This window comes from Clavelina lepadiformis, chromosome 5 (assembly GCF_947623445.1).
Source record: "Clavelina lepadiformis chromosome 5, kaClaLepa1.1, whole genome shotgun sequence".
NCBI classification, from domain to species: Eukaryota; Metazoa; Chordata; class Ascidiacea; order Aplousobranchia; family Clavelinidae; genus Clavelina; species Clavelina lepadiformis.
Window position 1 is genome coordinate 18,509,611 of NC_135244.1, and position 11,515 is coordinate 18,521,125.

At 37.2% G+C, this 11,515-nt stretch overlaps 2 protein-coding genes across 3 annotated transcripts; one reads left to right on the forward strand and one right to left on the reverse strand.

Moving 5' to 3' along the window:
- Nucleotides 1–462: 462 nt before the first annotated feature.
- Nucleotides 463–4,342, forward strand: LOC143460348 (diphosphoinositol polyphosphate phosphohydrolase 1-like). Its single transcript, XM_076957818.1, has 5 exons — nucleotides 463–670; nucleotides 798–908; nucleotides 1,134–1,178; nucleotides 1,641–1,826; nucleotides 2,618–4,342. Exons 1-5 carry the CDS (start codon nucleotides 575–577, stop codon nucleotides 2,966–2,968), a joined length of 789 nt encoding a protein of 262 aa, XP_076813933.1. The 5' UTR covers nucleotides 463–574; the 3' UTR covers nucleotides 2,969–4,342.
- Nucleotides 4,343–7,501: 3,159 nt separating this feature from the next.
- On the reverse strand, nucleotides 7,502–10,703 carry LOC143459535 (L-rhamnose-binding lectin CSL3-like). Of its 2 annotated transcripts, none has more exons than XM_076956740.1 (7): nucleotides 10,564–10,703; nucleotides 10,293–10,407; nucleotides 9,968–10,140; nucleotides 9,580–9,691; nucleotides 9,290–9,462; nucleotides 8,817–8,931; nucleotides 7,502–8,747 (listed from the first exon to the last, which is right to left on the reverse strand). In XM_076956740.1, the coding sequence occupies exons 1-7, from the start codon at nucleotides 10,625–10,627 to the stop codon at nucleotides 8,561–8,563; spliced, it is 939 nt and encodes a 312-aa protein (XP_076812855.1). In that variant the 5' UTR covers nucleotides 10,628–10,703; the 3' UTR covers nucleotides 7,502–8,560. The 2 variants fall into 2 exon arrangements, with proteins under 2 accessions (XP_076812855.1, XP_076812854.1); XM_076956739.1 differs by having other exon boundaries at nucleotides 9,580–9,697.
- Nucleotides 10,704–11,515: the final 812 nt, after the last annotated feature.

Sequence of the window (11,515 nt, forward strand, 5' to 3'; positions counted from 1 at the left end):
GTTATCTGTAGTCTACAGTCAGTAGTGCTACGCACACTTGCCCGCTGATAAGCCTTCGGCAATTTCGGGATATTCTGAGAACAAAAGATTACGTCGAGAGCTACCGGTAGATATACAATACAAAAGTACGGTAATTAGTAGGTTAAAATTGATTTATTCTATGTTCAACACCCGTAAGGCAGTCTAATAGTTTCACGACGCATCCGTCCAACTGTTTAAGACTGTAACGTATAGGTGCTGTACTGACGTACACATACGTGTATAGGCTGTATACAATCCATAGATATAGTAACAAGTATAAGTTGGGCGCATCATTATGAGTCATTGGTGATTTATTTGGGTTCTGCTGCATATAGTTAAACGTTTGTCATTTACTTTTCATTCAGTTTTGTCTTGCTAAATGCTTTCATTGTAGTTTTCTGTTTATATGCTTATGTTTTAAATTTGATGCAATAAGTCACTGAGCTAATTATGCTTTGCACGCAGGATAGAAGTGTTAAAGTACCAGTACATGATTTGTGTGACATTTTTAGTGATTCCATTAATGTAAACCTGCTCTAGTCGCTGTTGTAGAATGAAATTGAAAATAGACCAGATCCGGACTTATGATGATGCTGGCTTCCGTCGAAGGGCTGCATGTTTGTGCTTTAAGTCAGAATGTGAATCGGAGGTATCAGCAAATCTTGTTCCATCCATTTTATTAAAACAATGTGAATTCAAATATTACTATTTGTGCTGAAAGGTCTGTGAAAATCTTGAGTTGAGGTCTATATATATTTGTTGATTTTTATCTGCAGATCTTACTTGTATCGAGCAGTCGCTTCCATCATCTGTGGATAGTACCCGGAGGTGGCGTCGAACCTGGTGAGGACCCTGCCATGACAGCTGTTCGTGAAGTACAAGAAGAGGTTTGACATATTTAATTTAATTATACTTGTGTTATCTATGTATATATTTACCTCTTTTGCTTTCATCTTAAATTAGTTGATGTACCTATGTTTTATGATTCTATTGATTGATCTGGTTGTTCCATTTAATATTATGTCGCACTACCGGTGACCTTGTCTCTGCCGCTAAATTTATTAATCTGAGAAGTCTTATAGCTTATAACAACAAATTTATTTATTTTACAGGCTGGAGTTGTTGGAAAGTTGGGCCGCTTATTAGATGTCTTTGAGGTGAGTTATGTTCACTAAAATAACTATGAACTGACCTATTTGTTGAAAGGAAGCGTATATCATTTCTTGTGCTTTTATCTCTATTTTTAATGCCTATTCAATCTTGTCTGTATGAACGACATCTCAATGGGGACTGTAAATAAATGTAAGGTTTTGCTTTCACACACTCACATGAATGTGTTGGGGGAAGTTACCGTAGTGTTTGGTCTTGTAAGTTATTTTGGCTAGTTATTTTGGTATTAGTTTAAACTGTTTTTTTTTTGTCTCACTGTTCAGCTAATAGTAATCAAACAACTTATAGTTTCATTATGCTTTATTATACTACACTATAGCTAAACCCAATCAATATTTGTCTTGACTTTTTTGATATATACCGGATATGTACCCTTTTTGATACTTTTTTATGTTTTCCCTTCCTCTTTGAAGTTGTGAGTTGTCTAAAGAAATTTTAAAACATTTCAGAACAAAGACAGAAAGACACGTACATATGTCTACGTGCTTGTTGTGGAACAGTTACAAGAAGATTACGATGATGCAAAAGGAATAGGAAGAATAAGAAGATGGTTTTCCTTGGAAGAAGCAAACAACATGTTGCTGCAGCACAAGCCGGTACAACAGCTGTATCTTGACAAACTCTTAAAGGACCAGGTGGGTGCAAAAGATTTTCTCCAACCTTGTCAGCCTTGTTAGTTCTATGATCCATTCCTACACTTACAGATCTATTTGTTGAGCTTTTTGGTGTATCATTTTGTTTTCGGAGTAACGTTTGGTTTGTTGCTAAGCTGTCATGTCATGTCGCTGTCATAATCTGTTCTCCTGCCTTTGTTGGATAGGCTGAGATATGGACCGCACATTTTCGTCCTGTTACATGTTTGCTTAATGGTTATATACTTCAGCACAGTTAGGCAGCTGCCAAATTGTGGTTATTGTTGGTATCAGTCACCACACTTGTGTAAGGTACCTCTCCACACGTGAGCTTGTATGACCTTGTCGTTATTACAATCCAGCTGTAATTAATAATTTCCCATCAAGCTGCTCAAGGTCAGAAATGGTGACGTTTATTGTCGCTAATAACCCAGTTTCATTCTAATCTCATTGGTTGTTGACGTTGAACTACCCGTGACTGGTGAATTATGCATGCGTGGTAGTGATGAAATATTGCAATGCTCCTTAGTATCTTCGCCTCTCTTTTCAAACAAACAAAGAGCAACGTTGAATATGTCAAACGACATTTCCATCTCTGTATGCTCTGACATGACTTTACTCATAAGAATTATTTATTGGTGAAACAGAAACAATGGATTTGACGCAAAACATTAAAGGTTTTCATGCTGTCTTTGAGTTTTATTTGTGGTTGATGCATATATGAAACTCACCATTTATTACTCTTGCAGCTTTACTATAACAACCTAAACAAAGACAAACGATCTTGTTTACAGGACCATCAACGGAGCATCATGTTATGCTCCCACATATCCAACAATCTGCCATGCTTGGGCCAATCCGTACACTCGCACAATTCCTGCAACGACCCTAACTTCTGCAGCAATTGCTGTTCTTGCGTTATTCGATCCAATTTAAACAAGAGAGACGACGACTCGACCCAAGTCATCAAGTCCAGTCACCCTCGCACGGAGACGTACCGCGAGCAAACGCTAAAGGAATCGCCCGATGCGCAAACAAACAATACCTTACGTTCGGCGTCCAACGAACCAATCGCCGCGTGCGGAACACACCACACTGGTAGCGTTCAAATAACTGAAACCGCCTCTGCGGTGGTATCGAGTTGAAAGATAAAGTTTATCAAACTTTGAAGGTCGACTGTGCAAATATAGGCGCTTTGTCATGTTTTTCAATTGTATTGAATTTTCCTCCTACGATGCTCTTTCTGTGCTTCTATTCGTAGTTTGATACGAGAAAGTCTACCAATCAGTGAAAAAGTGTTACTGTGCAACTGCTCTGTGATATGTCGTATTTCAGCCTCACTCGTGTAGATAAATAAATAGCGCTTTAGAATTTTTCCCAACCCCGCTGTAATCAAAGGCATACGGTGACCCTATCATTAACTGTGACGTCACACCATAAGCGCGGTTAGTCGAGGTTGACCGTAAATTTTATTCGTTTTGACCAACTACTGCCTCCGCTATGCCGAGCTTAACCTGTAGTCCCTTCATTTGCGTTTTTTGGCTTTTGTTTTTTCAGAGTGACATCAGATCGAAAGCAAACAGCTCGTAAACCCGTTATGTAAACGTACTCGTCAACAATTGCTTTAGCCGTGTGGGCCGATTGAACTGTCGCCTGCATTTATATGGCTCGTTACGGCTTGAATGAAAAACATTAGCCGAAGGAACCCAACACCCCCTGATTAATCGCTGTGTGTGATTCGACCACTTTGTCCATATCATTCTCGGCATCGTGGCTTTATTCTTGATATTCGTATGTTTCACCGTAGCAAATTGACTCTTTTTCCGTCATAGGTCACCGCATTTTCGAACCGGTAGTAGCGTAACGACGTAGTTGATTCGCCCTGCTTGACCGATCTAGTCGTACACAAAACTCCTTTTGTGATGACAATTCAGTCGGCATTTGTTAAACAGCGATCACGTTATGACAACATTAAGCACTTTTTATTGTAATAAATTCCGTTCAATGACGCGTTTTCACCGGAATGTGCGAGCTGACTATCTTCTATTTTGGTAATCAACGGCGCCATGTTTAATGACGTTGTTTCTTCTTCGTACGTTTTATCGCTACTCTTTATCTAAACACTCTTGTCTTTGTGCTTGCTTTTTCCGTTTTGTATCACTTTACCATCGATCAAACCGACCTATTTGTAAGGCCTAGTAATTATCATGCTATACTCGTGAAGATACACGACACGTATTTGTCAAGGTCGTTCTCCATAGCAAGTCGTTTGCTTTGGATTCATTTTTAACCCTGCATTTTCGACCATTGTTCAGCTTAGCAGTTGCGCCGACCCTTAAGGATTGGTCGCCATTAGCAATAACTGCGGTCTGTACTTACTGGAGATACCGTGTCGTCGTCACCCGAACTGTAATTGGTACGATTCATATTTGAAAGTTTTGGAACGCTGTTGTATTGTGTTTTACTTCTAAGTCTCACTGTTTTTATTTTGCGAAAATAAAAATGCTCAATGGAAACCAGTGATTTTGTGAAGCAGAGGCAAGCAGTAAGTTTAAAAGGATGGTAACTGTTGCGAAATGACTGCATCCTGTGCGTACGGTCCGGAGAAAACTGTTTCTACAGGGGTCGCTGCATGTAATTCAGCGTTGTGTGTCTGTAACCGTGTAGTGCGCGTAACACACTTATTACAACTGTTACTTTCATTACCTATTCCCGTCACGTGATAAAAATATTATATTCCCTGCTGTTGTGTCAGCATCTTATATAAGCGAAAAGTTTCGACCGACTTTCTGTGATGTTGCATCACCCGACTTGGTGGCTTTTGAAACTCATTTCGTGCAGATTGAAAAATATTCTTAGATCTTGATCAAGATTCGTGTATGGATTCTATAGGATGCTAATTGGATTACGAAATTTTGCCAGGCCTGATGAAATACTGCACCGCATAATTCTTTATAGGATGATTACTAGCAGTCCTGTTATTGCGTCGTTGTGAAATTATTCAGCGCACAAAACACATATTTACAATCATCAGTCTCGCCCTTTCCGATCAACGCCGTTAGCAAACACGTCGAACATGGCTGACGTAATCTCAATTGCGTAGTCACCAGTACCGCTTATTCGACAACAGCAGTGAACTTTGAGGACGTCAAAGTATTTGCGAATCACTCATAGTTCAATTGCGTCGCTTTAGCGGCGTACTTAATGTTTAGACGCGCAATATTCAGTTGCCGTGTTGAAATTACATGCAATGGGCGTCGTAAATTTCCTTCGAAATGTTGACCGATTCACCAACTGTGTGAAGATAAAGTTCATTTCATACTGAAGTTGGTTTTTAACTTACAACTTTTACAGCTACATTCGTTGTGTCTTATTGAAGCTTAACTGTGGTTTTGCGGAAAAGTTTAGATTGCAAACCGTTTTTGATTCTAAAAAACATTAAAATCTTCATTTTATATTAAACTTATTGAAAACAACCCGTTGGTTGTACCGTTGGTTGTACCCGTTGGTACCCATGGCAACGGCATGGCGCGCTTTTATCTTGTGTCAGCGCTCATTTATTTCATTAGTTACCAGAGACCAAATTAGTTTTCTTGACACAGATTTAATCAACTTTGACATTTTCATTATTTCTTGAATAAAAAGATGAATTGGTTTCAAACTGAGATTGACAAACATGTCAATGTGGAGTAGGTACGAAAGACTGCTGTCTGCTATTGTACTGAAACCATATACCAATGTTATGTATTGAAGACCTCATAAAACATAAACAGTCTTGTTCTTGTGCTATGTGACATACAAGACAACTTGATTTGCTGAGTTGTCGATGATGTATTAGGAAGGTGGACTTGAGAAATATCCCATGAAAGTCCATACGGGACATAAATATCAGAATAATATCATATGACAAACGAACACATGATCCAAAACAGTGGAAAACACATTATTACGCAGACGATTCGGTAGATGCTATAACTACTAGGATGTGACAGCATCGAATAATATAATATATCCCGAACACAACAGTATGGTACAGAGTTTTAAACCATATGGAAACTTATGCATGATAAACATATTTTCTACTATTTTGGCTCTTGCGTAAGTTTTGCGTGCAAGTCGTAACTCCTACCACTATTTTCTTAAGATATCATCTTAAGAAGCATAAGTTAACACATTTTTCGGTGTAGTGAAAACAGTATTTTACGCTGTTGTTTTTCCTATATAGATGTGTATATGACTTTGTTACAGCGGTGATCATGCAACGGGAAAAACTTTCCTTAATTCCAGCCAGGTTCTATGCCACAGTAACGGTGAACCGCGACACCAGTTAAACTCTCAGGCAAGATTTCTCATGCTATTATTCTTTTCACAGCAGCACAAAAGCACAACCTAATTAAAAATGAACCTCCGTTGGTACAAATGACACAACGCTTGTATAACAGTAAGGTGCAAACAAGCCTGGAAAAACGTTACATGGCAAAGTAGTTAAAAAACACCCGGTGTGAAACACTCGAAATGGTGACAATAAAAAGGTCAAAATCACACAGTGTTGGTGGCGAAAAAAACACATCCTAGAGTACTTCGCTCAATTTTGTTACAATGAATTCTTTTAAAAGCTTTATGACAAACATGTGCAACAAAAAGTTACCGGTTACATAGCCGCATGTTCAAACAGAGTTGCATGTGTCCTTCTTTTTTCATGCTATTTCAGATGTTTATGTATTTAATAGGGATGTTCCAAATCGAAAAAGATTCGGATTCGTGAGAATGCGAATAATAGATTTTAATATTCGTACGAATCCGAATCGAATCCCAACTCAAAAAGTTAAGGTGTTGCCGTCCTTAGATCGAGTATTAATCAGTATATATTCAAGAAAAGAGTCGCAACTTTTTACCCGGTAAATAAAGGTTGGACCTTAAATGTTTTTGTGAATGATAATAAATTAACTCACATCTCGTTATATAACATTCACTTATTGGGTCCAATACAATAAAAATACAATAGTGGAATATTCGACCCGAATATGCCGCTAAGAATTGGATTCGTGAATATAGCAAAAAGGTCGATATTTACATCCCGAGTATTTAACGGTTTGCAATAGCGTAGTGAAGTGCCTTTAAAGTTTTGCAACGAACAGGTAGTCGCCCTGTACAGCATTTCTATCTCAAGCAGGTCAAGTCTCACGGGACAACGTACATTACATTTTAATTAAAACTCTGATCAAAGGTTCGACCTTATAGTGCATCCACAGCAGCAGATTCATTTGCGCCTCACATTTCCCCTGGGTAAAGCCAGCACGATCTTAGACCCGATACCTGTCTTTAAGTATGTTAACAAAATTGACCTGAATTTCATAAATGCGTGGATCGAGTGTGAGCGATTTGACTGGGTCAAGACAAACAAGATTATTGCGGTGTAGTTACCCACACAAAGTTAAAGCATTCAACAAAGTGGCGGGCGTGTTGACTCTACAGAGCCTTATCAGGCTACATGCTTCGTGTTCTTTTTTTCTTTTCACTTGTTTTCAACGTTTAAGTAATTTTCTAACCGGTCAATGACTCACTAATAGGAGTTGTAGGCGTAAAACAAACGCGTTTTTCCACCAACTGTGCTTATTTTGCAGATATTGAACGTAAAGGCCAACACGGATAACATGTCACAAATCATGTACCACGGGCAATTTGTTACCTGTTTATTCATAAACTGACAAACATCTTCAGCACGTATACAGACTAACAAGGAAAGGTATTACACGACAAACCACTTGTTTTCACATGCCTGAAAGGAGTGTGACTCTTTTACGCTTCTAGCGGCGATTTTTGTTTCTAGCCTACTATTTTAGGGCATATGAAACAACACGCAATATCTAACTAACAACAGGTCTGTATGCTTAGATGAAAGACCACCGTCACATTTCCAACTTTCTTTTAAATCAACCTAAAAATAGTTGCAATTTAAAATCAAATTTTCAAATCAGTTTAGCGATGATTCAAATCTTTAAATATTCCGAATATTCCCAGAATTAATTCGTCGATCAACGCTCAGAGGTAATTTTTTTTATTAGTTTTCTTCCTGGTCTACTAAAATTTCTATAAATTTTAAATTTTATTTCTAGTATTTTGCAAAAGATAAAATGTTTCAGAAAGATACAGATCTAACAGTGTCTGAAACAACATAATCTTCGGGAATCCCTTATACAATGAGTATCCGGTATTCGGTACTTGTGATGGCGTTGTACTTTAATTAAATAAATTTTAATAAAATAAAATTTTAAATTTAAATTTAAAATTGAATTAAATTTTAATAAAAAGCAACCATGATTTTACCTTGTATTTTGTCATTAATTGCCTTCTACTTTATTAATGACATCTTTGCGAACATCTGCGAATTTCTATTTTGTTTAGATCCAAAAATTTTTATCATGTACGTCATATTTACAGCACTAATTAATTTCTTTAATTTAATTCTATACCTCAATTCTTTCCAAACATTTTTGTATAATTTATTTCTCTACGACAAGCTGCTATAAGTAGGCTACAGGTAATAGAAAACTGCAAATTTATCAACTGTATGGGAGCCAGATTATATGTGCAAAGGAAACCATGCGTGTGAAGCCGAGAAGAAAGCCGTATAACGCGCCAGTACAGGATTAAAGAGATTAAATTTACTGACCTACAAGATCTGAGTAATTAGAGCAGTTGTCCAACCAATCAAACTTTAGGAAATTGAACGATTTTTACAGCTCTTCACTTGGCACGCAAGAGTAATACATTTTGATGAACTTTACCACACCCGAGCATGGATCTCCGAACACAGAGTTCTTGGGTGACAAGACACAGGAGTTTCGACCCCGGCAGACTCTTTGTACTTTCTCGTTGGAGCCATTTGCTCTGCAGTTGGAGTCGGTTTGACCTTGGCGGCATCTGAAAGAAAAAGTCTCGAAAGTCACAATGTGTTCCGCTCTAGCTGGTAAAAGTTATATACATCCTTACGTAGTGAGATCGTCTCTCCCGTAAAAAGCATAATGAACAATTATGACGTATCCGTCGGGACAAGTGACTGTGAGATCCTTCTCGTGTTCACAAGCAACTGCGAGTCTCTCTTTTTCTGTCGAATAAAAGAGACATTATTTGTATTAGTGTGTGTAGACATGTGTGACGATTCAATGACGTAATTTATATTGAACACGTGATGCACCGGTTGAATCGTCATATATGAATTCCTTGCGTAACTCGAGAACACAAGTCTCAGCCTTTTATTGTCGTGTCCACTACTTTTTATTTCTCCACGAGCTAGATTGTATACGAACTATCAAATACAGTGGCTGCAAATCGATGTTTGATAATTACATGAGCTAAATCTATGCTGGTCAATTACAGTAAGTTATGCAGATTATATTTAATCATTAAATGTTCCATTATTTTAATTTATGTATTTTAATGTAATTGTAAACGCCAACCAATACCTGTTGGCACGCATTGGTAGACAAGCTTGCTGTATTTCACTACACCAGCACAGGGATCACCAAATAGACTGTTTTCGGCTGTCAGCAGGCAAGTGTTTTCATATTGACAGTTGTTTTTGATGATTGATAAAGAATTCTCGGCTTTACAATTAGTGTTTGTATTGTAACCGCATCTTTATCAAACAAAAACAACAATGCAGTGTAATTCTGATATGATCTCTAATACTAGGCCCTTAATCAACTTAACAAACTGCAGATACCGTTTTAAGAAAGCTAAAGCCAATATATACTTGTCACTTTCCAGTCGTCCATAAAACGCGTCTATTACATCGATTCGAAAGTACTCTGGGCATTGTACTTGCACCGGAGATTGATGTTCGCAAGCATACGTTGTTCGCTTTTCTGAAACTGTAAATATTAAATTCTATCGTCTTCTTTAATGCGGCAGAAAATTAATTTTAAACTAACTTTTTGTTCTACAGTATTCAATGTTTGCATTAACAAACTATTCTACGTTATAGAGAAGGAAATTACATAAGCATCACCACGGTAGGAATAGGTAAACTACATGTTCTAGTCGAAACCTGGTGCATGAGAAAGATGGGGTAGGCTATGTAAGTTATCACTAAAGTATCAAGTGGAATTCGGAAAATATACAGAGAAAATAAAAATAAAAACCTGCTGGTAAGCAATCGTAAACAAGCTTGATGTATTTTACCACTCCCCGGCAGGGGTCACCAAACACAAGGTTGCTGGCTTCCAGTGAACAGGAATTTTCACCTTGACAGTTTTGTTTGATGACAGTAAGGGAATTCCCCGCCTTGCAATTGGCGATTGAGCTCGAACCGCATCTGTTTAAAATTCAAAAACAATCTTGTTTAGACAGATGACTCAGTCTAATATAGAGCAACGTATATCTGCCCCGTGCAACTATGAACAGTGATCATACGAGACACCAACAAAACCAACTCAAAATGATAATGAGAGAGTTAGCTCTGTGGACCTGTTATGTTCCAGCCGGCCATAGAAAGCATCTATTACATCGATGACGTAAAGACTTGGACACTTCACTCGCACCGGTGTTTCATGTTCACAAGCAAACGTTGTCACCGACGCATCTACACGAAGGGATAAAAATTACAAAAAACTTTGTCTTGTGCCACAACTTAGATCTTAGACTACACACTAGCTAACCATAAAATCAGAACTAAACAATACTTTATCAAAATAGAAATTAAGCTTAGTGACATCGTTATTCAAAACAATTTACTTACTAGTTCGCTCTGGTGATAAAAGGATAATGACCGCTGAGAAAAATATGCAAACTTTAAAATTCATACTTGTCTATAAATGAATACTAATCTAACGATGATAACAATATAAGGTTGAGTTTTTTGTTTATTTTACGTTTTTTCATTCTGAATAACATTTTTTCCGGCCAAGTTTAATTAGAAAACTAAACTAAATTCTGAGCACAAATTGGTTAATTTGTTAATCCCGACCAAACGTTTGAATTCTTTTAGAGGCAATATACAATTTTAATCTAAATAACGTAACAGACTGACAGTCTTGTTTAAGACTCAACTGTTATAACTACCAATTACACTGATGTTTACTTCAACTTTCTGCACGTTGGTGCTTCGACAGTCTTTCACTTATTAAATTTATTGTTAAAATTTCTTTTATATATGCCTTATTGGTTCCTGTCATTTTTGTACTTCAAACAAAACAAAAACTAACAAAAAGAATATCAACACACTTTCATCGGCAATGCTTCAACAGGTTTGTGTTGAAAGAAATTTCAATAGGCTCAGAACTTAAAAGACTCTCAATCTTAATAAACTTAGGAGTGTTTTTTAAAAGATGATGATGCGGAAAAGGAATTGTTTTAAGTGCAAGCCAAACACAACTTACTAGTATATTTTTAACAGGCGAAAAACAGAGACAAAGAATAATTTCCGACTGGATGGGAAAGAATTTTAAGAACACACATGTTCTGGTATAATTTGTTTGTATATTCGTGTAGCTGGTATTTTTGAAAATTTCTTTATTTACTATAAGTTTAACACTTGGAAACTGTGGATTATTTTAAAGGGGATGAAACCTCGCTTTGGCACCGCCGCTTCACTCGACTTGTCATAGCTACGAAAATAATTGATTCAAAAACAGTTTGCTTGACCTATATGACTTGCATAAGCGGGCACATTCTATGTATTATAAAAACTA